At 55.7% G+C, this 27,462-nt stretch overlaps 1 protein-coding gene across 5 annotated transcripts in view; it reads right to left on the bottom strand.

The window, feature by feature from the left end:
* Positions 1 to 27,462, bottom strand: part of atg2a (autophagy related 2A) — a 320,380-nt gene that overhangs the window by 106,306 nt on the left and 186,612 nt on the right. For all 5 annotated transcript variants that reach the window (XM_063036273.1, XM_063036274.1, XM_063036277.1 and 2 more), the window contains exons 25-28: positions 23,261 to 23,353; positions 8,389 to 8,459; positions 4,325 to 4,401; positions 278 to 448 (exon numbers count right to left, since the gene is read on the bottom strand). In XM_063036273.1, the coding sequence (XP_062892343.1) occupies positions 278 to 448; positions 4,325 to 4,401; positions 8,389 to 8,459; positions 23,261 to 23,353 (412 nt within the window). The remainder of the gene's footprint in view (positions 1 to 277; positions 449 to 4,324; positions 4,402 to 8,388; positions 8,460 to 23,260; positions 23,354 to 27,462) is intronic.

The following is a 27,462-nucleotide window of genomic DNA, read 5'->3' as shown; positions in this document are numbered from 1 at the left end:
GACACCGACACAAAGTGCTGGAGGAACTCAGCAGGTCGGGCAGCACCTACGGAGAGCACTGGAGTCGACATTTCGGGCCGAGACAAGGTCCGAAACATCGACTCTTTGCCCCGCTCCATAGATGCTGCCTGACCCGCTGAGTTCCTTCGGTATTGTATGCGTGATCTTAAATCCGATTCTGACTGCGAGGACAGGCTTCCTCCTGGCCTGGGGCCCCACCGTGGAACACGAGGACAGCACAGACCTTGGGCAGCGTCCCCCCCTCCCCGCTCCGTACCTGCAACTTCTGCCCGGCGATCTCGGTCGGGGTGTCCTGCCTGGGGGGAGGATGAAGGTCGCCGCTGTTCACCACGTACTGGATGAGGTTGGCCAGCGCAGCGCAGGAGTCCGCGCAGGTGTGAACGTGCACCACGTTGTTAGAGCACCGCAGTTCGAACAGGGGCTGCGCCTGGGGGAGAGCAGAGGGGGGGAGTGAGCTCAGCAGGCCGTGCGGTGGGAGGAGGCTCCCGCTGTCAACAACCCAAGTGCCAACCCAGGGTCGGGGGAGGTCACGCACCGCCCCTGTCGCTCTCACGTGCCGGACCCACGCAGCCTCCTCTGGCACTGACACCTGGGGTCCCCAGGCCAGCACAGCCAGGCCAAACGCTCTCGCAGAGGAAGAGCTGAACGAGCAGCGGGTTTTGGGTAGGGCGAGGGGAGGGAGGGCTCAGGCTCGGCTGAGACTCAACTTGGCAGTGAGGGCGGGCACGGGATATGGGAACTGACGGAAGTAATGGCATGTCCGACGTCTGTCTGGAGGGCACCAATACCCGATGGAAGAGTGGGTGCTTACTTCCTTCACAGATCAAAGTAACGAGTACAGGAGATGGGAGGTTACGTTGAAGTTGTAAAAGACATTGGTGAGGCCGAATCTGGAGTATTATGTGTAGTATTGGTCACCCACCTACAGGAAAGGTGCAAGGCAGAAAGAGTGCGGAGAAAATTTACAATCATGCTGCTGGGTCTGGGGAAGCTGAGTTGTAAGATTGAATAGATTAGGACTGTATTCCATGAAGACCAGGGGGAATGCGGGAGATTTCATAGAGGGAGGCAAAATTACAAGAGGCATAGATAGGGTAAATGAAAGCAGGCTTTTTCCACTGAGGCTGAGCAGGACTATGACCAGAGGTCATGGGTGAAGGGAGAAAGGTGAAATGTTTAAGGGGGAAATTTCCTCACGCACAGGGTGCTCAGGCTGTGGAATGAGCAGTCGGCACAAGTAGTGCATGCAAGCTCGGTTTCAACGCTGAAGAGAGCTTGGACAGGCGAAGCATACAGGACTACAACCCTGGTGCAGGTCAACGGCAGTCGGCAGATTAATGGCTCAGCAGGGACTAGATGGGCCAAAGGGCCCGTTTTACACGTTACATAATTACGCCTCTAGGAAGGGCAAGGATGCCGCGGAGATAACGAAAAGGAGACGGACCAGGATTTGAAGTCAGCTATCTCTGGAGTGGTGGTGGTGGGGTTGAGGAGAGAGCTGATCAATCTCTGCATACAAGATAATCTTATCCATCTATATATAAAGTGTTTTCTAAAAGTCCAGTTCTCTATCCTAATTGTGTTTCTTAAGCTGCAATCTGTACACTCCCTCCCCTCACCGTCTCACCTGTCAGTCTGCACTCTCCCTCCCCTCACCGTCTCACCTGTCAGTCTGCACTCTCCCTCCCCTCACCGTCTCACCTGTCAGTCTGTACTCTCCCTCCCCTCATCGTCTCACCTGTCTGCACTCTCCCTCCCCTCACCGTCTCACCTGTCAGTCTGCACTCTCCCTCCCCTCACCGTCTCACCTGTCAGTCTGTACACTCCCTCTCCTCATTGTTTCACCTGTCAGTCTGTACACTCCCTCCCCTCATTATCTCACCTGTCAGTCTGTAATCTCCCTCCCCGTCTCACCTGTCAGTCTGTATTCTCCCTCCCCGTCTCACCATCTCACCTGTCAGTCTGTACACTCCCTCCCCTCACCGTCTCACCTGTCAGTCTGTACACTCCCTCCCCTCACCGTCTCACCTGTCAGTCTGTAATCTCCCTCCCCTCACCGTCTCACCTGTCAGTCTGCACTCTCCCTCCCCTCACTGTCTCACCTGTCAGTCTGCACTCTCCCTCCCCTCACCGTCTCACCTGTCAGTCTGTACACTCCCTCCCCTCATTGTCTCACCTGTCTGCACTCTCCCTCCCCTCACCGTCTCACCTGTCAGTCTGTACTCTCCCTCCCCTCACCGTCTCACCTGTCTGCACTCTCCCTCCCCTCACCGTCTCACCTGTCAGTCTGTACACTCCCTCCCCTCACCGTCTCACCTGTCAGTCTGTAATCTCCCTCCCCTCACCGTCTCACCTGTCAGTCTGCACTCTCCCTCCCCTCACTGTCTCACCTGTCAGTCTGCACTCTCCCTCCCCTCACCGTCTCACCTGTCAGTCTGTACTCTCCCTCCCCTCACTGTCTCACCTGTCTGCACTCTCCCTCCCCTCACCGTCTCACCTGTCAGTCCGCACTCTCCCTCCCCTCACCGTCTCACCTGTCAGTCTGCACTCTCCCTCCCCTCACCGTCTCACCTGTCAGTCTGTACACTCCCTCCCCTCATTGTCTCACCTGTCAGTCTGTAATCTCCCTCCCCGTCTCACCTGTCAGTCTGTACTCTCCCTCCCCGTCTCACCATCTCACCTGTCAGTCTGTACACTCCCTCCCCTCACTGTCTCACCTATCAGTCTGTACACTCCCTCCCCTCACTGTCTCTCACCTATCAGTCTGTACTCTCCCTCCCCTCACCGTCTCACTTGTCAGTCTGTACTGTCCCTCCCCTCACCGTCTCACCTGTCAGTCTGCACTCTCCCTCCCCTCACCGTCTCACCTGTCAGTCTGTACCGTCCCTCCCCTCACCGTCTCACCTGTCAGTCTGTACAGTCCCTCCCCTCACCGTCTCACCTGTCAGTCTGTACACTCCCTCCCCTCACCGTCTCACCTGTCAGTCTGTAATCTCCCTCCCCTCACCGTCTCACCTGTCAGTCTGCACTCTCCCTCCCCTCACCGTCTCACCTGTCAGTCTGTACCGTCCCTCCCCTCACAGTCTCACCTGTCAGTCTGTACCGTCCCTTCCCTCACGGTATCACCTGTCAGTCTGTACACTCCCTCCCCTCACCGTCTCACCTGTCAGTCTGTAATCTCCCTCCCCTCACCGTCTCACCTGTCAGTCTGTACTCTCCCTCCCCTCACCGTCTCACCTGTCAGTCTGTACACTCCCTCCCCTCACCGTCTCACCTGTCAGTCTGTACTCTCCCTCCCCTCACCGTCTCACCTGTCAGTCTGTACTCTCCCTCCCCGTCTCACCTGTCAGTCCGTACTCTTCCTACCCTCACGGTCTCACCTGTCAGTCTGTACCGTCCCTCCCCTCACCGTCTCACCTGTCAGTCTGTACTCTCCCTCCCCTCACCGTCTCACCTGTCAGTCTGTACTCTCCCTCCCCTCACCGTCTCACCTGTCAGTCTGTACTCTCCCTCCCCTCACCGTCTCACCTGTCAGTCTGTACTCTCCCTCCCCTCACCGTCTCACCTGTCAGTCTGTACCCTCCCTCCCCTCACCGTCTCACCTGTCAGTCTGTACTCTCCCTCCCCTCACCGTCTCACCTGTCAGTCTGTACTCTCCCTCCCCGTCTCACCTGTCAGTCCGTACTCTTCCTACCCTCACGGTCTCACCTGTCAGTCTGTACCGTCCCTCTCCTCACTGTCTCACCTGTCAGTCTGTACTGTCCCTCCCTTCACCGTCTCACCTGTCAGTCTGTACCCTCCCTCCCCTCACCGTCTCACCTGTCAGTCTGTACTCTCCCTCCCCTCACCGTCTCACCTGTCAGTCCGTACTCTCCCTCCCCTCACCGTCTCACCTGTCAGTCTGTACTCTCCCTCCCCTCACCGTCTCACCTGTCAGTCTGTACTCTCCCTCCCCTCACCGTCTCGCCTGTTAGTCTGTACTCTCCCTCCCCTCACCGTCTCACCTGTCAGTCTGTACTCTCCCTACCCTCACCGTCTCACCTGTCAGTCTGTACTCTCTCTCCCCTCACCGTCTCACCTGTCAATTTGTACTCTCCCTCCCCCTCTGTGTCAGTACAGAGGAGTAGTAGTATTGCTGGATAATCCTGTGATGGGGTAAAACACAGGGGACAGAACACAGAGTCCATGATACGATGCAATGGGACAGCCACTGGAGAATGGGGGGTGGGGGGAGACCACTCAACACACAATTGCCCAGAACACCACCCCCACAGTCCTGTCTCGCCAGTACAGTTCATCTTACCAGCTTGCCGGACAGGTCTCCCTTCCATGTGGTGATGACCAGCTCCAGCAGATCGATGTCCAGCACGCACACGTAATCTGTCCAGGGGGAAACACCAGGTTAGACACAGCGCACTCGGGGGCCAGTGGCCCAGGAACTGAATGAGGGCAGCCCATCGGCTTACTGGTTACGGGGGGCAGCCTACGGGGTAGGAGAGAGGGGTAGGGTGGAGGAGTGCGTTCTGACCGGTGTTGAGTGTGCTCTGACCGGTGTTGGGGAGTGTGTTCTGACCGGTGTTGGGGAGTGTGTTCTGACCGGTGTTGAGGAGTGCATTCTGACCGGTGTTGAGTGTGTTCTGACCGGTGTTGAGTGTGTTTTGACCGGTGTGGAGGAGTGCGTTCTGACCGGTGTTGGGGAGTGTGTTCTGACCGGTGTTGAGGGAGTGTGTTCTGACCGGTGTTGCGGAGTGCGTTCTGACCGGTGTTGAGGAGTGCGTTCTGACCAGTGTTGGGGAGTGCGTTCTGACCGGTGTTGGGGAGTGTGTTCTGACCGGTGTGCGTTCTGACCGGTGTTGGGGAGTGTGTTCTGACCGGTGTGCGTTCTGACCGGTGTGGAGGAGTGTGTTCTGACCGGTGTTGAGCAGTGTGTTCTGACCGGTGTTGGGGAGTGCGTTCTGACCGGTGTTGGGGAGTGCGTTCTGACCGGTGTTGAGGGAGTGCGTTCTGACCGGTGTTGAGCAGTGTGTTCTGACCGGTGTTGGGGAGTGCGTTCTGACCGGTGTTGGGGAGTGCGTTCTGACCGGTGTTGAGGGAGTGCGTTCTGACCGGTGTTGTGGAGTGCGTTCTGACCGGTGTTGAGGAGTGCGTTCTGACCGGTGTTGGGGAGTGTGTTCTGACCGGTGTTGGGGAGAGTGTTCTGACCGGTGTGCGTTCTGACCGGTGTGGGGAGTGTGTTCTGACCGGTGTTGAGGGAGTGTGTTCTGACCGGTGTTGTGGAGTGCGTTCTGACCGGTGTTGAGGAGTGCGTTCTGACCGGTGTTGGGGAGTGTGTTCTGACCGGTGTTGAGGGAGTGTGTTCTGACCAGTGTTGAGGAGTGTGTTCTGACCGGTGATGAGGGAGTGTGTTCTGACCAGTGTTGAGGAGTGTGTTCTGACCAGTGTTGGGGAGTGTGTTCTGACCGGTGTGGAGGAGTGTGTTCTGACCGGTGTTGAGGGAGTGTGTTCTGACCGGTGTTGAGTGTGTTCTGACCGGTGTTGGGGAGTGCTTTCTGACCGGTGTTGGGGAGTGTGTTTTGACCGGTGTGCGTTCTGACCGGTGTTGGGGAGTGTGTTTTGACCGGTGTGCGTTCTGACCGGTGTTGAGGGAGTGTGTTGTGACCAGTGTGGAGTATGTTCTGACCGGTGTGGCGGAGTGCGTTCTGACCGGTGTTGAGTGTGTTCTGACCGGTGTTGAGGGAGTGTGTTCTGACCGGTGTTGAGGGAGTGCGTTCTGACCGGTGTTGAGGGAGTGCATTCTGACCGGTGTTGGGGAGTGTGTTCTGACCGGTGTTGAGGGAGTGCGTTCTGACCGGTGTGGAGGAGTGCGTTCTGACCGGTGTTGAGTGCGTTCTGACCGGTGTTGAGGGAGTGTGTTCTGACCGGTGTGGAGGAGTGTGTTCTGACCGGTGTTGGGGAGTGCCGTCTGACCAGAGTTGGGGAGTGCATTCTGACCGGTGTTGCGGAGTGCGTTCTGACCGGTGTTGAGGGAGTGTGTTCTGACCGGTGTTGAGGGAGTGCGTTCTGACCGGTGTTGAGGGAGTGCATTCTGACCCGTGTTGAGGAGTGTGTTCTGACCGGTGTTGAGGGAGTGCGTTCTGACCGGTGTTGAGGGACTGCATTCTGACCGGTGTTGGGGAGTGCATTCTGACCGGTGTTGAGGGAGTGCGTTCTGACCGGTGTTGAGGGAGTGCATTCTGACCGGTGTTGAGGGAGTGCGTTCTGACCGGTGTGGAGGAGTGTGTTCTGACCGGTGTTGGGGAGTGTGTTCTGACCAGAGTTGGGGAGTGTGTTCTGACCGGTGTTGGGGAGTGCGTTCTGACCGGTGTTGGGGAGTGTGTTCTGACCGGTGTGGAGGAGTGCGTTCTGACCGGTGTTGGGGAGTGCGTTCTGACCGGTGTTGAGGGAGTGCCTTCTGACCGGTGTGGAGGAGTGCGTTCTGACCGGTGTGGAGGAGTGTGTTCTGACCGGTGTTGGGGAGTGTGTTCTGACCAGAGTTGGGGAGTGCGTTCTGACCGGTGTTGGGGAGTGTGTTCTGACCGGTGTGGAGGAGTGTGTTCTGACCGGTGTTGAGGGAGTGCGTTCTGACCGGTGTTGAGTGCGTTCTGACCGGTGTTGAGGGAGTGTGTTCTGACCGGTGTTGAGGGAGTGTGTTCTGACCGGTGTGGAGGAGTGTGTTCTGACCGGTGTTGGGGAGTGCCGTCTGACCAGAGTTGGGGAGTGCATTCTGACCGGTGTTGCGGAGTGCGTTCTGACCGGTGTTGAGGGAGTGAGTTCTGACCGGTGTTGAGGGAGTGCATTCTGACCCGTGTTGAGGGAGTGCATTCTGACCCGTGTTGAGGAGTGCGTTCTGACCGGTGTTGAGGGAGTGTGTTCTGACCGGTGTTGAGGGAGTGCATTCTGACCGGTGTTGAGGGAGTGCGTTCTGACCGGTGTGGAGGAGTGTGTTCTGACCGGTGTTGGGGAGTGTGTTCTGACCAGAGTTGGGGAGTGTGTTCTGACCGGTGTTGGGGAGTGCGTTCTGACCGGTGTTGGGGAGTGTGTTCTGACCGGTGTGGAGGAGTGCGTTCTGACTGGTGTTGGGGAGTGCGTTCTGACCGGTGTTGAGGGAGTGCATTCTGACTGGTGTGGAGGAGTACGTTCTGACCGGTGTGGAGGAGTGCGTTCTGACCGGCGTGGAGGAGTGTGTTCTGACCGGTGTTGGGGAGTGTGTTCTGACCAGAGTTGGGGAGTGTGTTCTGACCAGTGTTGAGGAGTGTGTTCTGACCAGAGTTGGGGAGTGTGTTCTGACCGGTGTGGAGGAGTGTGTTCTGACCGGTGTTGAGAAGTGTGTTCTGACCGGTGTGGAGGAGTGCGTTCTGACCGGTGTTGGGGAGTGCGTTCTGACCGGTGTTGAGGGAGTGCATTCTGACCGGTGTGGAGGAGTGCGTTCTGACCGGTGTGGAGGAGTGCGTTCTGACCGGTGTGGAGGAGTGTGTTCTGACCGGTGTTGGGGAGTGTGTTCTGACCAGAGTTGGGGAGTGTGTTCTGACCGGTGTTGGGGAGTGCGTTCTGACCGGTGTTGGGGAGTGTGTTCTGACCGGTGTGGAGGAGTGTGTTCTGACCGGTGTTGAGGGAGTGCGTTCTGACCGGTGTTGAGGGAGTGCGTTCTGACCGGTGTTGAGGGAGTGCATTCTGACCGGTGTTGAGGGAGTGCGTTCTGACAGGTGTGGAGGAGTGTGTTCTGACCGGTGTTGGGGAGTGTGTTCTGACCAGAGTTGGGGAGTGTGTTCTGACCGGTGTTGGGGAGTGCGTTCTGACCGGTGTTGGGGAGTGCGTTCTGACCGGTGTTGGGGAGCGTGTTCTGACTGGTGTGGAGGAGTGCGTTCTGACCGGTGTTGGGGAGTGCGTTCTGACCGGTGTTGAGGGAGTGCGTTCTGACCGGTGTGGAGGAGTGCGTTCTGACCGGTGTGGAGGAGTGTGTTCTGACCGGTGTTGGGGAGTGTGTTCTGACCAGAGTTGGGGAGTGTGTTCTGACCGGTGTTGGGGAGTGCGTTCTGACCGGTGTTGGGGAGTGTGTTCTGACCGGTGTGGAGGAGTGCGTTCTGACCGGTGTTGGGGAGTGCGTTCTGACCAGTGTGGAGGAGTGCGTTCTGACCGGTGTTGGGGAGTGCGTTCTGACCGGTGTTGAGGGAGTGTGTTCTGACCGGTGTTGAGTGTGTTCTGACCGGTGTTGAGGGAGTGTGTTCTGACCGGTGTTGAGTGTGTTCTGACCGGTGTTGGGGAGTGCCGTCTGACCAGAGTTGGGGAGTGCCTGCCAGGTGATGGACCCACATAGAGGGCTCGCCATACCTCGCTTCAAGTCCACGGTTTCTAAGCTGCACCTGTCACACAGGTAGACGGCAGAGTCATCCAGAATGAACCTGTGGCGGGAGAGAGAGAGAGAGAGACAGATGGCTAAGGCTGAGCTGCTCTCCTGCCCTCCTGCACTCCGAGCCTGCCCCCCACCCAGGCAGAGGCCAACCCAACTTATCTTTGGTTCAAACGTGAACCCAAGACATAAGAATGACAGAACCAGCCGCAGGAGTCAGCCATTTGGTCCGTCGAGCCAGCTCCATCATTCCACCTCTGATCTGGCCGTGCACTCAGTTCCACCAACTTGCCCTTTCCCAGTAACCCTCAATTCCTCTAACTGTGTCTTAAATATATTTACTGAGGTAGCCTCCACTGCTTCATTCCACAGGGTCACCACTCTCTGGGAAAAGTAAATCCCCCTCACCTCCATCCTAAATCTACTTCCTTGAACCTTGAGGCTATATCCCCTAATTCTAGTCTCACCTACCAGTGGAAACAATTTTCCTGCCTCTATCTTATCTATTCCTTTCATAATTTTGCATGTTTCTACAAGATCTCCTCTCATTCTTCTGAATTCCAGCAAGTACAGTCCCAGATGACTCGATCTCTCCTCATAGTCTAACCTCGTCATCTCTGGAATCAATCTGATGAATCTCCTCTGCATTGCCTCCAGAGCCACTATATCCTTCCTCAAGTCAGGAGACCAGAACTGCACACAGTACTCCAGGTGTGGTCTCACCAGTGCCCTGTACAGTTGCAGCATAACCTCCCTGCTCATAAATTCAATCCGTCTAGCATGAAGGCCAACATTTCATTTGGCCTCTTGATAGCCTGCTGCAACTGCAAACTAACCTTTTGTGATCCATGCACAAACACTCCCAAGTCCCTCTGCACAGCAGCATGATGCAATCTGATACCATTTAACTAATATTCTGTTCTTCCATTTTTCCTTCCAAAGTGGATGACCTCACATTTACCAACATTGTACTCCATCTGCCAGACCCTCGCCCACTCACTTAAATGGTCTATATCTCTCTGCAGACTCTCCATATCTTCTGCACAATTTGCTTTTTCACTCAATTTAGTGTCATTGGCAAACTTCGATACACTACACTTCCAGATAGTTAATGTATATTGTGAACAGCTGTGGGCCCAGCACCGACCCCTGCGGCACACTGCTCACCACCTGTTGCCAACTGTACAAAACCCCCAATTATCCCAACACTCTGCTTTCTATTAGTTAACCAATCCTCTAACAATGCTAACACATCACCCCCAACTGTATGCATCCGTATCTTATGGATAAGTCTTTTATGTGGCACCTTATCAAATACCTTCTGGAAATCCAAGTAAATAACGTCTATCTGTTCCCCTCTATCCACTGCACTTGTTATATCCTAAAAGAACTCCGGTAAGTTTGTCAAACTGGACCTGCCTCTGCTGAATCCGTGCCACGTCTGCCTGATGGATCCATTTCTGTTCCTCCTCATCTCTGTCCCAAATCTATTCCCTCAAATCTTGAGGACATTTCCCCCTAATTCTAGACTCACCAATGGAAACAACTTTCCTGCCTCTATCTTATCCAGCCTTTTCAGAATTTTATATTACCTAGATCCCCTCTCATTCATCTCACTTCCACCAAGTGTGTCCAGGTTGACTCAATCTGTTCTCATAGACTAACCCCAGCCTTATCTCCAGATTCAACCTATTGAATCTCCTCTGCACCACCTCCAAAGCCAATACATCTTTCCTCAAGACCACAGATTCTGCAGAGGCTGGAAATCCAGAGCAACCCACACAAAGTGCTGGAGGAACTCAGCAGGAGAGACAGCATCTATGGAGGGGAATAAACAGTCGACATTTCGGGCCGAGACCCTTCATCAGGACTGGAAAGGAAGGGAGAAGAGAGGATGGTTAGGGAGATTAGCACCAGGGGTACAGAGTCAGAAGAGGGGGACATCCATTTAGAGTGGAGATGAGGAGGAATTTCTTTAGCCACGGGTGGTGAATCTGTGCAATTCATTGCCACAGGCAGCTGTAGAGGCCAAGACACTTGGTATATTTAAGGCGGAGGTTGATTAGTCTGGGCATGAACAAAGAGCAGGCAAAAGATTATGGCTGAGGGGAAACTGGATCAGCCATGATCAAATAGCAGAGCAGACTTGATGGGCCAAATGGCCTAATTCTGCTCCTCTATGGTCTAAGCCAGAATGTTCTTATTCTGGTTTCTTCCCCCTTCCTTCCCAGTGCTGATGAAGGCCCAAAATGTTGGCTTCTTCCCATCCAGAGAAGCCTTTCCTCCGATAAACAGACTAGAACTTCATAAGGCATTCATCGTTTCCTGATCGGTCAGAGCATCAAAGGATATGGTGAGAAGACAGGTGAATGGGGTTGAGCGGGATCTGTGATCGGCCATGATGGAATGGTGGAGCAGAATTGATGGGCTGAATAGCCTAATTTTGCTCCAATGTCTTATGATGCACCTCTGTTAAACTCCTTTGACCCTGGTCTGTACAGTTTCTCCCAGTCATGACCACAGCCCAGTGAATTCCCTTGACTGCACCCTCTCCTGTGAGGAACAGGAGGGGGGACGGGGCCCCGAGTTCCGGCTGTGGCCCAGACGCTGTCTCCCCCAGCTCCGGCTGCGGCCCAGACGCCGTCTCCCCCAGCTCCGGCTGCGGCCCAGACGGCGTCTCCCCCAGCTCCGGCAGCGGCCCAGACACCGTCTCCCCCAGCTCCGGCTGCGGCCCAGACGCCTTCTCCCCCAGCTCCGGCTGCGGCCCAGACGCCATCTCCCCCAGCTCCGGCAGCAGCCCAGACGCCGTCTCCCCCAGCTCCGGCTCAGAAGGCCTCTCCCCCAGCTCCAGTAGCGGCCCAGACGCCGTCTCCCCCAGCTCCGGCTCAGACGGCCTCTCCCCCAGCTCCAGTAGCGGCCCAGACGCCGTCTCCCCCAGCTCCGGCTGCGGCCCAGACGCCGTCTCCCCCAGCTCCGGCTGCGGCCCAGACGCCGTCTCCCCCAGCTCCGGCTGCGGCCCAGACGCCGTCTCCCCCAGCTCCGGCAGCGGCCCAGACGCCGTCTCCCCCAGCTCCGGCTCAGACGGCCTCTCCCCCAGCTCCGGCAGTGGCCCAGACGCCGTCTCCTCTAGCTCCGGCTGCGGCCCAGACGCCGTCTCCCCCAGCTCCGGCTGCGGCCCAGACGCCGTCTCCCCCAGCTCCGGCTGCGGCCCAGACGCCGTCTCCCCCAGCTCCGGCTGCGGCCCAGACGCCGTCTCCCCCAGCTCCGGCTCAGACGGCCTCTCCCCCAGCTCCAGTAGCGGCCCAGACGCCGTCTCCCCCAGCTCCGGCTGCAGCCCAGACGCCGTCTCCCCCAGCTCCGGCTGCGGCCCAGACGCCGTCTCCCCCAGCTCCGGCTGCGGCCCAGACGCCGTCTCCCCCAGCTCCGGCAGCGGCCCAGACGCCGTCTCCCCCAGCTCCGGCTCAGACGGCCTCTCCCCCAGCTCCGGCAGTGGCCCAGACGCCGTCTCCTCTAGCTCCGGCTGCGGCCCAGACGCCGTCTCCCCCAGCTCCGGCTCAGACGGCCTCTCCCCCAGCTCCGGCAGTGGCCCAGACGCCGTCTCCTCTAGCTCCGGCTGCGGCCCAGACGCTGTCTCCCCCAGCTCCGGCTGCGGCCCAGACGCCGTCTCCCCCAGCTCCGGCTGCGGCCCAGACACCGTCTCCCCCAGCTCCGGCTGCGGCCCAGACGCCGTCTCCCCCAGCTCCGGCTGCGGCCCAGACGCCGTCTCCCCCAGCTCCGGCTCAGACGCCGTCTCCCCCAGCTCCGGCTCAGACGCCGTCTCCCCCAGCTCCGGCTCAGACGCTGTCTCCCCCAGCTCCGGCTGCAGCCCAGACGCCGTCTCCCCCAGCTCCGGCTCAGACGGCGTCTCCCCCAGCTCCGGCAGCGGCCCAGACAGCGTCTCCCCCGGCTCCGGCTGCAGCCCAGTCGCCGTCCCCCCCCCGCTCCGGCTGCGGCCCAGACTGCGTCTCCCCCAGCTCCGGCTGCGGCCCAGATGGCGTCTCCCCCAGCTCCAGCAGCGGCCCAGACGCCGTTTCCCCCAGCTCCGGCTGCAGCCCAGACGCCGTCTCCCCCAGCTCCAGCTCAGATGGCGTCTCCCCCAGCTCCAGCTCAGACAGCATCTCTCCCAGCTCCGGCTGCGGCCCAGACGACGTCTCCCCCAGCTCCGGCCCAGACGGCGTCTCCCCCAGCTGCGGCCCAGACGGCGTCTCGCCCAGCTCCAGCTCAGACGGCGTCTCCCCCAGCTCCGGCCCAGACGGCGTCTCCCCCAGCTCCGGCTCAGACGGCGTCTCCCCCAGCTCCGGCTCAGACGGCGTCTCCCCCAGCTCCAGCTCAGACGGCGTCTCCCCCAGCTGTGACCCAGACGGCGTCTCCCCCAGCTGCGGCCCAGACGGCGTCTCCCCCAGCTGCGGCCCAGACGGCGTCTCCCCCAGCTCCAGCTGCGGCCCAGACAGCGTCTTCCCCCAGCTCCGGCTGCGGCCCAGACAGCGTCCCCCCCAGCTCCGGCTGCGGCCCAGACAGCGTCTCCCCCAGCTGCGGCCCAGACGGCGTCTCCCCCAGCTCCGGCCCAGACGGCGTCTCCCCCAGCTCCGGCCCAGACGGCGTCTCCCCCAGCTGCGGCCCAGACGGCGTCTTCCCCCAGCTGCGGCCCAGACGGCGTCTCCCCCAGCTCCGGCCCAGACGGTGTCTCCCCCAGCTCCGGCTGCGGCCCAGACGGCGTCTCCCTCAGCTGCGGCCCAGACAGCGTCTCCCCTAGATCCAGGTGTGGGCCTTGCTGCCCTGCTCCTCTCTGCCCTGACCAGTGAAGGCAGCGGTCCCGCACGTGATTGACTCTGAGACCTTTCTACGCTTCCAGCTGAGATTCCACTGAATATTCCCTCACCTGCAAACTGCCTTTTCCAAATCTCCCTTCTGTAAGGCGTTACCATACTATTAAAACAAAAATTTACGTTTCTTCCCTCAGGCAGTTAATCCAATCAACCATTCCAGTTAATTCCCCACCCCTCTATTACTTCAGTCAGTGCAATGTAAACCATTTTTTACAACCCTGTTTACGTTGTAAATGAAGATGTGGGAGTCCTTGTGCAGGATTTCCTAAAGGTTCATCTGCACGTTGAGTCTGTGCTGAGGAAGGCAAATGCCATGTGAGCACTCGTTTCAAGAGGACTAGAATATAAAAACAAGGATGTAATGTTGCGGCTTTATAAAGCACTAGCGAGGCCTCACTTGAGTACCGCATGCAGTTTTGGCCCCTTATCTAAGAAAGGATGTGCTGGAACTGAAGAGGGTTCAAAGGAGGTTCACGAAAATGATTCCAGGATTGAAAGGCTTGTCACATGAAGAACTCTGAATATGGAGGGGATGTTTCCTATAGTGGGGGAGTCGAGGATCAGAGGACACAGATAGAGTGGATGTGGAGAGGATGTTTCCTGTAGTGGGGGAGTCTAGGTCCAGAGGACACCGATAGAGTGGATGTGGAGAGGATGTTTACTATAGTGGGGGAGTCTAGGACCAGAGGACACAGATAGAGTGGATGTGGAGAGGATGTTTTCTGTAGTGGGGGAGTCTAGGACCAGAGGACACAGATAGAGTGGATGTGGAGAGGATGTTTCCTATAGTGGGGGAGTCTAGGACCAGAGGACACAGATAGAGTGGATGTAGAAAGGATGTTTCCTGCAGTGGGGGAGTCTAAGACCAGAGGACACAGATAGAGTGGATGTGGAGAGGATGTTTCCTATATTGGGGGAGTCTAGGACCAGAGGACACAGATAGAGTGGATGTGGAGAGGATGTTTCCTATAGTGGGGGAGTCTAGGACCAGAGGGTACAGATAGATTTGTCTCTACCAAAGGAGGTGTGAGGTGCTCCTTCCCTCCGCTGGCCTGCAGGTCACCCTTGGACAAGGTGTAGCACCTGCTTAGCCCCCGATCAGGGTAACGTGAAGCCGTGGGAGCAGGTGGTGGATGGTCGTATGAGCAGCCGGTGCAGATCACAAGTCCTGGTTATGTGACCACTGACGCCAGGCAGACACTCTGAAGAGTATTGATAATGGCTGGGGTCACCTGTCTTGTAAAGACACTGCCCAGAAGATAGCAACGACAAACCACTTTTGTAGAAAGATTTGCCAAGAACAATCATGATCATGGAAAGACCGTGACTGGACATGTCATAGGACACAGCTCACTCAGAGGCTGGCGAAAGCGTGGATCCAGCTGCCTGTGCAAGTGGATGCGAGCTCGACTTTAACAGTTAAACTGCCTGCTCCCATCGACCTGCACCCAGATCACAGCCCTCTGCACCCCTCCCATCCTCCCTTCTCTTAAGAGAAGTTTGGATAGATACATGGATGGGAGGGGTGCGGAGGGCTGTGATCTGGGTGCAGGTCGATGGGAGCAGGCAGTTCAACACGGACTAGATGGGCTGAACGGTCTGTTTCTGTGCTGTGTTTTCCTGTGACTATATACGTGTCAAAGTAGTGCCGGCGATATGCAGCACCATTTCACGGGGGAATGTCAGGTAGTGTCTGGTGACGTACATGTACTTCGATAATAAATCCACTAAAAGGTGGAGGAGCAACACCTCAGATTCCCTCTGGGCAGCCTCCAACCTGATGGCATGAACATCGATTCCCTTCCCCTCCCCTCTTCTACTGCCCATTCTGGCCTCTTATCTCTTCTCACCTGCCTATCACCTCCCCCGGGTCCCCCGTCCTTCCCTTTCTCCTACGGTCCACTCTCCTCTCCTATCAGATTCCCTCCGCTCCAGCCCTTTACCTTCCCACCCAGCTGGCTTCACCCATCACCTTCCAGCCTTTCCCTCCTGCCTCCATCTTTTTATTCCGGCGTCTTCTCCCTTCCTTTTCAGCATGATGAACGGACTTGGCTTGAAACGTTGACTGTTTATTCATTTCCGTAGATGCTGCCTGACCTGCTGAGTTTCTCCTGCATTTGTGTGTGTGTTGCTTTGAACTTTCCAATACCCCTGTTTGTGGCGAGTAAAGCTGATTTCTGATCAATAGACAATAGGTGCAGGAGTAGGCCATTCGGCCCTTCGAGCCAGCACCACCATTCATTATGATCATGGCTGATCATCCACAATCAGTATCCAGTTCCTGCCTTATCCCCATAACCTTTGATTCCGCTATCTTTAAGAGCTCTATCCATCTCTTTTCTGAAAGCATCCAGAGACTTGGCCTCCACAGCCTTCTGGGGCAGAGCATTCCATATATCCACCACTCTCCGGGCGAAAAAGTTTTTCCTCAACTCCGTTCTAAATGGCCTACCCCTAATTCTTAAACTGTGGCCTCTGGTTCTGGACTCACCCATCAGCGGGAACATGCTTCCTGCCTCCAGTGTGTCCAATCCCTTAATAATCTTATATGTTTCAATAAGATCCCCTCTCAGCCTTCTAAATTCCAGAGTATACAAGCCGAGTCGCTCCAATCTTTCAACATATGACAGTCCCGCCATCCCGGGAATTAACCTTGTGAACCTACGCTGCACTCCCTCAATAGCAAGAATGTCCTTCCTCAAATTTGGAGACCAAAACTGCACACAGTACTCCAGGTGTGGTCTCACCAGGGCCCTGTACAGCTGCAGAAGGACCTCTTTGTTCTTATACTCAATTCCCCTTGTTATGAAGGCCAGCATGCCATTAGCTTTCTTCACTGCCTGCTGTACTTGCATGCTTGCTTTCAGTGACTGATGTACAAGAACACCTCAATCTCGTTGTACTACCCCTTTTCCTAACTTGACTCCATTTAGATAATAATCTGCCTTCCCGTTCTTACCACCGAAATGGATAACCTCACATTTATCCACAGTAAACTGCATCTGCCATGCATCTGCCCACTCACCCAGCCTGTCCAAGTCACCCTGCATTCTCATAACATCCTCCTCACATTTCACACTGCCACCCAGCTTTGTGTCGTCGGCAAATTTGCTAATGTTACTTTTAATTCCCTCAACTAAATCATTAACATATATTGTAAACAGCTGCGGTCGCAGCACTGAACCCTGAGGTACCCCACTGGTCACCGCCTGCCATTCTGAAAGGGACCCGTTAATCGCTACTCTTTGTTTTCTGTCAGCCAGCCAATTTTCAATCCATGTCAGTACTCTGCCCCCAATACCATGTGCCCTAATTTTGCCCACTAATCTCCAACGTGGGACTTTATCAAAGGCTTTCTGAAAGTCCAGGTACACTACATCCACTGGCTCTCCCTTGTCCATTTTCAAAGTTACATCCTCAAAAAATTCCAGAAGATTAGTCAAGCACGATTTCCCCTTCGTAAATCCATGCTGACTCGGACCAATCCTGTTACTGCTATCCAGATGTGTTGTAATTTCATCTTTTATAATTGACTCCAGCATCTTTCCCACCACCGACGTCAGGCTAACCGGTCTATAATTCCCTGTTTTCTCTCTTCCTCCCTTCTTGAAGAGAGGGACAACATTAGCCACCCTCCAATCCACAGGAACTGATCCTGAATCTATAGAACATTGGAAAATGATTACCAATGCGTCCACGATTTCTAAAGCCACCTCCTTAAGTACCCTGTGATGCAGACCATCAGGTCCCGGGGACTTATCAGCCTTCAGACCCAACACCATTTCCTGCCTAATATAAATTTCCTTCAGTTCATCCATTACCCTCGGTCCTTTGGCCACTATTACATCTGGGAGATTGTTTGTGTCTTCCCTAGTGAAGACAGATCCAAAGTACCTGTTCAACTCGTCTGCCATTTCCTTGTTCCCCATAATAAATTCACCCGTTTCTGTCTTCAAGGGCACAATTTTGGTCTGAACTATTTTTTTCCTTTTCACATACCTAAAGAAGCTTTTACTATCCTCCTTTATATTCTTGGCTCGTTTACCTTCGTACCTCATTTTTTCTCCGTGTATTGACTTTTTAGTTACCTTCTGCTGCTCTTTAAAAGTTTCCCAATTCTCCGGCTTCCCACTCGTCTTTGCTATGTTATACTTCTTCTCTTTTATTTTGATACTGTCCTTTACTTCCCTTGTCAGCCACGGCCTCCCCTTACTCCCCTTAGGATCTTTCTTCCTCTTTGGAACGAACTGATCCTGCACCTTCCGCATTATTCCCAGAAACACTTGTCATTGCTGTTCCACTGTCATCCCTGCGAGGGTATTGTTCCATTGAACTTTGGCCAGCTCCTCCCTCATAGCACCATAGATCCCTTTGTTCAACTGTAATACTGACACTTCCGAGTTTCCCTTCTCCCTCTCAAATTGTAGATTAAAACTTATCATATTATGGTCACTACCTCCTAATGGCTCCTTTACCTTGAGTTCCCTTATCACATCCACTCTTCAGTCAGACATTTTGCCTGCCTTCAAACCATCTGAGTTTGCAAAAACAACAGTGGCTGTATTTCATTCGGAGTTTGTGGAGATTCGGCATATATGGAGATTGGCATGGATAACCAGTTTCCCTCGGGATCAATGAAGTATGACTATGACTATGTCAGCGAAGCCACTTGCAAATTTCCACAGATGAACCGTGGAGAGCATTCGGACTGGTCTGGTATTGGGGGTGGGGGTGGGGAAGAGGGCTACTGCACAGGATCAGAATGAGCTGCAGAAAGTTGTAAACTCAGTCAGCTCCATCATGGGCACCGGCCTCCCCATCACCCAGGACTGCCCTCTTCTCATTGCTACCATCAGGAGCCTGAAGACACACACTCAATGATTCAGGAACAGCTTCTTCCCCTCTCCCATCAGATTTCTGAATGGACAGAGAACCCATGAACACTACCTCACTAATTTTTCCTTCTTTTTGCATATTTAAGTTAGTCTTTATTCTGTATTACATCGTACTGTCGCAACATAACAAGTTTCAAAACAAGCACCAGTGACGTTCTGGGCCTCTGGCATCGGCTCGCCTGCGCCCCCTGCTGCTGGGATGCTAGCAGACAGGGGGAGCTCCCCTGTGGGATCCCAGCCAAGGGAGCTCACTGAAAGTCAAAGTGTTAGTCAGCTCTCACTGAGGCTTCCTCAGCTATAAATAACAGAGCTTGTCACTGAGTGTGTTCAACAGGAAATGCTACAAAAAGGCTGACAGCTTCGAGACGATATGGGTTGGGCTGAGGTTTTGGATCTGTTATTATGCACCCAACGCGGATAAAGGTGATAAAGGCAGCCATTTTCCTTGGTCTCCCTCACTCTCCTCTCTCCATCTCTCTACACCGGCTGGCAGCTTGCACACCTTCCTTCTCTTTGCTATCTCATATCCGCCTCCCTCCCTCCTCATCCTCCCATTCCTTATCACCCTCCCCATCACACCTTACCCCCTCCCCCATCCCCATCTCCCTTCCTGTCAACCTCACCCTCCTATCACCTCCTACACTCCTCTCCCACTCCCTCCCTGACCCCCTCCCCATTCCCCACTCCCCCTTCAATCTCCACTCACACCTCCCTCTCTTCCATGCCCATCTCCCTTCCTGTCAACCTCACCCTCCTACACTCCTTCCCTGACCCCCTCCCCATCCCCTATCACCCACAGCCCCTCCCATCTCCCACTCCACCTTCCATCTCCACTCACACCCCTCTCTTCCATCCCTACCTCCCTTCCTGTCAGCTCCACTCTCCCGTACCGCTCCCTCACGCCCACCATGACCATCCCCCGTCTCCATCCACTCCCCTCTCTCGCATCACCATTGCCCAGCACACTCTCTCAATGCCCCCGCACCTCATCCCCTTCTCTGTTCCTCTTTTGCCCTCCACACCCCTGTCCGTCTCCTCTACTCTCTCCCTTTGAACCCTCCCTTGTGCACACCCGCTCTCCCCTCATTAACACGTTCCCCATGGGCTGTCCGTAGTGCTGTCCAGAGCTGAGGGAGCTGATGACCTGTGGCTTTCCCTTCCTCCGCTTGGTGACACTACAACTCCAGACCGCCCAGTTGATTTCAGCGGAGGGACCTCCCCATGTTCTCCAAGTTGTCTAAATCACCCTCGGAGCAAAAGATTCTCATCCCACAGGGCAGGCGAGGTCAACAAAGCAAAAAGATCAGGAAGGAAAGGGTTAACGTATGAGGAGCGTTTACTGGCTCTGGGTCTCTACGCACTGGAGTTCAGAAGAACGAGGGGGCAATCTCATTGAATCCTATTGATTATTGAAAGGACACAGACAGAGAGGATGTGGAGAGGATGTTTCCTATAGTGGGGGAGTCTAGGACCAGAGTACACAGATAGAGTGGACGTGGAGAGGATGTTTCCTATAGTGGGGGAGTCTAGGACCAGAGGACACAGATAGAGTGGATGTGGAGAGGATGTTTCCTATAGTGGGGGAGTCTAGGACCAGAGGACACAGATAGAGTGGACGTGGAGAGGATGTTTCCTATAGTGGGGGAGTCTAGGACCAGAGGACACAGATAGAGTGGACGTGGAGAGGATGTTTCCTATAGTGGGGGAGTCTAGGACCAGAGGACACAGATAGAGTGGACGTGGAGAGGATGTTTCCTATAGTGGGGGAGTCTAGGACCAGAGGACACCGATAGAGTGGACGTGGAGAGGATGTTTCCTATAGTGGGGGAGTCTGGGACCAGAGGACACAGATAGAGTGGATGTGGAGAGCATGTTTCCTATAGTGGGGGAGTCTAGGAGCAGAGGACACAGATAGAGTGGATGTGGAGAGGATGTTTCCTATAGTGGGGGAGTCTAGGACCAGAGGACACCGATAGAGTGGACGTGGAGAGGATGTTTCCTATAGTGGGGGAGTCTGCGACCAGAGGACACAGATAGAGTGGATGTGGAGAGCATGTTTCCTATAGTGGGGGAGTCTAGGAGCAGAGGACACAGATAGAGTGGATGTGGAGAGGATGTTTCCTATAGTGGGGGAGTCTGGGACCAGAGGACACAGATAGAGTGGATGTGGAGAGGATGTTTCCTATAGTGGGGGAGTCTAGGACCAGAGGACACAGATAGAGTGGATGTGGAGAGGATGTTTCCTATAGTGGGGGAGTCTAGGACCAGAGGACACAGATAGAGTGGACGTGGAGAGGATGTTTCCTATAGTGGGGGAGTCTAGGACCAGAGGACACAGATAGAGTGGACGTGGAGAGGATGTTTCCTATAGTGGGGGAGTCTAGGACCAGAAGACACAGATAGAGTGGACGTGGAGAGGATGTTTCCTATAGTGGGGGAGTCTAGGACCAGAGGACACAGATAGAGTGGACGTGGAGAGGATGTTTCCTATAGTGGGGGAGTCTAGGACCAGAGGACACAGATAGAGTGGACGTGGAGAGGATGTTTCCTATAGTGGGGGAGTCTAGGACCAGATGGAATTGAAATTAAAAATTAGGGATAATGCTAAAGACCAGGATATTAGATGCATTTAATGTTCTCTCGTACTTTCTCATTTTATAATTCAGAATAGCAGAAAGTAGTAATAATGGCAACGTTGGAAAAAAATAAAGTACCCCCACCATCCAGACCACGCCATCTTCTCGGGATGGAGGTGCAGAAGCTTGTAAGTCCCACACCACTGGGTTCAGGGACAGCGAATCCCTTCGCCCAGCAGGTTCTTGAGCTGACCGACGCACCCCATCAGCAACGGGACACTGCTGACCAGCCCTTGCACTCCCGTGGACCTGTCTCTGGCTGTGGTTTTGCACCGATGCCCTGCTATTATGTGTTGTTTTCTTCACTGTCAAGTAGAACTGTGTCAAAATGGTTGCTGTGACATGTCTAAGTGTGCTGTTGTGGGTAGTGCTCGTCACTCTCACTTTCAGCTCCCACCGCTGAACAGCAGTCTCGCGAAAAGGAGAGCTGAATGTGTGAGTCTCTCCGTCAGTACACAGTCTCTCCGACAGCATCCCTCACGTCCTGCCTCCTCGCTGGCGACACGGGGAAACTGATCTCCTCTCGGCCTCAGGCTGACCTACAGAGGACGGGGAGGAGGTCTGTCCCCTGCACACACACAGCATGCAGGCCCATTGGCGTGTGGACACACCCTGGTGAACCAGATCCCCAGCTACGGGTAAACAGCCCCACTGCCTCGTGGGCAGCCTCGGGAGAGACGAGGGCCACGGGAGTGAACCCAGACAGCAAATCCGGAGGAGAGCCCCTCAGGCGGCTGGACGTCAGTGAACATCTTTCCGGCAGCTCCTGCAGCCGAGCTGGTGCCAGACCTGTTGTTTCATCAGCTTTCCTTTGGCAACTGGGCATCTCAGGATCTCCACACCTTCCACCCAGGCTTGTGATGACGATCGTCACCCGTTGTCCTTCCAGACAGACGGATGCCAACCAGTACAATTCATATTCTGTGTGTTGTCTGTACCCGCGTGTCCGTGACGCTTCTGCAAGCAAGTTTTACATTGCACTGTTACCCACCGTCCTTGGCCACAGAACAGAGCTGCCTCATTCAAAGCCAAAGCTGGGTTTATCGTCACCTGCACAAGTCCAGACGTGTACCAGTGCAATGAAAAGCGTACTTGCAACAAAATCACGGCACCAAGTATCAGGTACAACACTCCCAGGAAAGCATGGACATAACACACTTTCAATATAAAACAACACAGTTAAAACAAAAAATAATCTGTTACAGTGAAAGAGGTGTTGCTGTACTGAGGTTGTATCGGTCGGCTCGGGAACCGGATGGTTGAAGGGAAGTAGCCGTTCCTGAACCTGGTGCTGTGGGACTCCAGGCTTCTGTACCTCCTGCCTGCTGGGAGCTGTCAGAAGATGGCACGGCTCAGATTGGTGGGGGGGGTCGGTCTATGATGGTAGACGCTGCCCTCCTGTAGATACAACCAACGGTGGGGAGGGACGTGACCGTGATGTACCGGGCTGAGTCCATCTCTCTCTACATTCCTGCATATTCGAACAGCCATACCAGACCACGATACAACCAGTCCGCTGGAAAGAACTCCAGAATGCAAATCAGTGAATTCAAATGAATCAAGGACAGTGGAAGCAGACAGAACAATTGCCTTTGTTCTTGTCACGAGAAGGAGGCTGCCATTTTATGAAGAGTTCTCCATTTTGAGTTAAAGTCGCTTGATCAGTGTTTTAAAGTTGACACAATGATGCCTTAGGTAATCTGAACTGGGGGTCGTTGCCAAATAAGAAGTTATTTGTGAGATGTCCTTTGGTTGGATATAGCAGGTTTGTGAATGTTGCTCTGTGTGATTCAAGCCGGACGCACACTTGAAGCATCTGCTTTTACATTCATTCCTTATCAAATCAAATATTTCCTTCCAGTGTCATTGGCTGTAGGTCATGTGTCTGACCTTTAACACCTTTGTATTGTCTCTGTTCCAGGCCAGCATCCTCTTATTACCCTCTTCCCAGCCGGTGACCATCGGTAATTTATGGCCCTTTGTTCTAAATCAGCTTGAGTCACACAGAGCAACATTCACAAACCTGCTATATCCAACCAAAGGACATCTCACAAATAACTTCTTATTTGGCAACGACCCCCAGTTCAGATTACCTGAGGCATCATTGTGTCAACTTTGAAACACTGATCAAGCGACTTTAACTCAAAATGGAGAACTCTTCATAAAATGGCCGCCTCCTTCTCTTGTCAAGACCAAAGGCAATTGGTCTGTCTGCTTCCACTGTCCTTAATTCATTTGAATTTACTGATTTGCTGACTGGAGTCCTTTCTGGCCAACACAACCAACCGGGATACTTTCAGCAGTAAATCTGTAGAGTTATGTTTGAGTGTTCAGAGACAAGCCAAATCTCTTCAACCTCCATCGCTGCCCTCTATTTGCCGGGGGGGCCAAGCTCTGGAGTTCTCTAACACTCATCCCTCATCCAGGAGCTGCTGGCGAGCCTCGCAATGGTCTTACCTAAGGTGGAAGGTTGCTGTGTCGACGATGATGTTACTGGACAAGGTGAAGGTCTCTGCCGTGATCAGCACACGCACTGGGAGGTAGAGGGGTCTGAGACAGGAAAACAGACAGAGTCAGTCAGGGGATTGGAGAGAAGCAACACCATCAAAATACTGGGGGAACTCAGCAGATCAGGCAGCGCCTGTGGATGGGGAAAAGATCAGTCTTTGGGCAAGGCCTTTCAGTGGGACCTGGTGAAGGGTCTCAGCCCGAGACGTTGACTCCTTTTTCCCCTTCACAGATACGGCCTGACCTGCCGAGTTCCTCCAGCACTGTGTGTGTGAGCGAGTGTGCGCTCCTCCGGATTGCCAGCATCTGCAGAATCTATTCACAGAATAATCTGAGTCTAGAAATCGGAGACTGAAACATGGCTGCTGTGGGGAACTGTGCATGGTGACAGCAGCTGGGGGGTGGGGACCAGGCGAGGAATGGCAGCAGCTGGGGGAGGGGGCCACGTGGTGAGGGGGCTGCGATCGCTCGTAGGACAGTCGCATCCATGCACGTTGTATTGAGCATCGGGGGGCCACGTGGTGAGGGGGGCTGCAATCACACGTGGGACAGTCCCATCCCTGCACACTATAATGACCATCGGGGGGCCACGTGGTGAGGGGGGGGCTGTAATCACACGTGGGACAGTCCCATCCCCGCACACTATAATGGACATCGGGGGGCCACGTGGTGAGGGGGGGCTGCAATCGCACGTGGGACAGTGCCATCCCTGCACACTATAATGGAGCAGTGGGGGGCCACGTGGTGAGGGGGGCTGTGATCGCACGTGGGACAGTCCCATCCCCGCACACTATAATCAGCATCGGGGGGCCACGTGGTGACGGGGGCTGCAATCGCACGTGGGACAGTCCCATCTCCGCACATTGTACTGAGCATCGGGGGGCCACGTGGTGAGGGGGGGGCTGTAATCGCACGTGGGACAGTCCCATCCCTGCACACTATAATGGAGCATCGGGGGGCCACGTGGTGAGGGGGGGGCTGTAATCACACGTGGGACAGTCCCATCCCTGCACACTATAATGGAGCATCGGGGGGCCACGTGGTGAGGGGGGCTGTAATCACACGTGGGACAGTCCCATCCCTGCACACTATAATGGAGCATCGGGGGGCCACGTGGTGAGGGGGGGGCTGTAATCACACGTGGGACAGTCCCATCCCTGCACACTATAATGGAGCATCGGGGGGCCACGTGGTGAGGGGGGGCTGTAATCACACGTGGGACAGTCCCATCCCTGCACACTATAATGACCATCGGGGGGCCACGTGGTGAGGGGGGCTGTGATCGCACGTGGGACAGTCCCATCCCCGCACACTATAATCAGCATCGGGGGGCCACGTGGTGAGGGGGGGCTGTGATCGCACGTTGGACAGTCCCATCTCCGCACATTGTATTGAGCATCGGGGGGCCACGTGGTGAGGGGGGGCTGTAATCGCACGTGGGACAGTCCCATCCCTGCACACTATAATGGACATCGGGGGGCCACGTGGTAAGGGGGTGGCTGCAATCGCACGTGGGACAGTCCCATCCCCGCACACTATAATGATCATCGGGGGGCCATGTGGTGAGGGGGGCTGTAATCACACGTGGGACAGTCCCATCCCTGCACACTATAATGGACATCAGGGGGCCACGTGGTAAGGGGGGGGCTGCAATCGCACGAGGGACAGTCCCATCCCTGCACACTAGAATGAGCATTGGGGGGCCACGTGGTGAGGGGGGCTGCAATCACACGTGGGACAGTCCCATCCCCGCACGTTGTATTGAGCAGTGGGGGGCCACGTGGTGAGAGGGGCTGCAATCGCACGTGGGACAGTCCCATCTCTGCACATTGTATTGAGCATCGGGGGGCCACGTGGTGAGGGGGGGCTATAATCGCACAGGGGACAGTCCCATCCCTGCACACTATAATGGAGCATCGGGGGGCCACGTGGTGAGGGGGGCTGCAATCACACGTGGGACAGTCCCATCCCTGCACACTATAATGAGCATCAGGGGGCCACGTGGTGAGGGGGGCTGTGATCGCACGTGGTACAGTCCCATCTCCGCACATTGTATTGAGCATCGGGGGGCCACGTGGTGAGGGGGGGCTGTAATCGCACATGGGACAGTCCCATCCTCGCACACTATAATGAGCATCAGGGGGCCACGTGGTGAGGGGGGCTGTGATCGCATGTGGGACAGTCCCATCCTCGCACACTATAATGAGCATCGGGGGGCCACGTGGTGAGGGGGGCTGCAATCACACGTGGGACAGTCCCATCCTCGCACACTATAATGAGCATCAGGGGGCCACGTGGTGAGGGGGGGCTGTGATCACACGTGGGACAGTCCCATCCTTGCACACTATAATGAGCATCAGGGGGCCACGTGGTGAGGGGGGGCTGTGATCACACGTGGGACAGTCCCATCCTCGCACACTATAATGAGCATCAGGGGGCCACATGGTGAGGGGGGTTGTAATCGCACGTGGGACAGTCCCATCCCTGCACACTATAATGGAGCAGTGGGGGGCCACGTGGTGAGGGGGGCTGTAATCACACGTAGGACAGTCCCATCCCTGCACACTATAATGGAGCAGTGGGGGGCCACGTGGTGAGGGGGGCTGTAATCACACGTAGGACAGTCCCATCCCTGCACACTATAATGGAGTATCAGGGGGCCACGTGGTGAGGGGGGCTGTAATCGCACGTGGGACAGTCCCATCCCTGCACACTATAATGGAGTATCAGGGGGCCACGTGGTGAGGGGGGCTGTAATCGCACATGGGACAGTCCCATCCCCGCACACTATAATGGACATCGGGGGGCCACGTGGTGAGGGGGGCTGTAATCGCACGTGGGACAGTCCCATCCCTGCACACTATAATGGAGTATCAGGGGGCCATGTGGTGAGGGGGGCTGTAATCACACGTAGGACAGTCCCATCCCTGCACACTATAATGGAGTATCAGGGGGCCACGTGGTGAGGGGGGCTGTAATCACACGTGGGACAGTCCCATCCCCGCACACTATAATGGACATCGGGGGGCCACGTGGTGAGGGGGGGCTGTGATCGCACGTGGGACAGTCCCATCCCCGCACACTATAATGACCATCGGGGGGCCACGTGGTGAGGGGGGGCTGTGATCGCACGTGGGACAGTCCCATCCCTGCACACTATAATGACCATCGGGGGGCCACGTGGTGAGGGGGGCTGTGATCGCACGTGGGACAGTCCCATCCCTGCACACTATAATGACCATCGGGGGGCCACGTGGTGAGGGGGGCTGTGATCGCACGTGGGACAGTCCCATCCCTGCACACTATAATGACCATCGGGGGGCCACGTGGTGAGGGGGGCTGTGATCGCACGTGGGACAGTCTCATCCCCGCACACTATAATGACCATCGGGGGGCCACGTGGTGAGGGGGGCTGCGATCGCACGTGGGACAGTCCCATCCCCGCACACTATAATGGACATCGGGGGGCCACGTGGTGAGGGGGGCTGTGATCGCACGTGGGACAGTCCCATCCCCGCACACTATAATGGACATCGGGGGGCCACGTGGTGAGGGGGGCTGCGATCGCACGTGGGACAGTCCCATCCCCGCACACTATAATGACCATCGGGGGGCCACGTGGTGAGGGGGGCTGCGATCGCACGTGGGACAGTCTCATCCCCGCACACTATAATGACCATCGGGGGGCCACGTGGTGAGGGGGGCTGCGATCGCACGTGGGACAGTCTCATCCCCGCACACTATAATGACCATCGGGGGGCCACGTGGTGAGGGGGGGCTGCGATCGCACGTGGGACAGTCTCATCCCCGCACACTATAATGACCATCGGGGGGCCACGTGGTGAGGGGGGGCTGCGATCGCACGTGGGACAGTCTCATCCCCGCACACTATAATGACCATCGGGGGGCCACGTGGTGAGGGGGGGCTGTGATCGCACCTGGGACAGTCCCATCCCCGCACACTATAATGGACATCGGGGGGCCACGTGGTGAGGGGGGGCTGTGATCGCACGTGGGACAGTCCCATCCCCGCACACTATAATGACCATCGGGGGGCCACGTGGTGAGGGGGGCTGTGATCGCACGTGGGACAGTCCCATCCCCGCACACTATAATGACCATCAGGGGGCCACGTGGTGAGGGGGGCTGTA

This window comes from Mobula hypostoma, chromosome 30 (genome assembly GCF_963921235.1).
Source record: "Mobula hypostoma chromosome 30, sMobHyp1.1, whole genome shotgun sequence".
Classification (NCBI taxonomy): domain Eukaryota; kingdom Metazoa; phylum Chordata; class Chondrichthyes; order Myliobatiformes; family Myliobatidae; genus Mobula; species Mobula hypostoma.
This window is presented reverse-complemented; position numbering and strand designations above follow the sequence as displayed.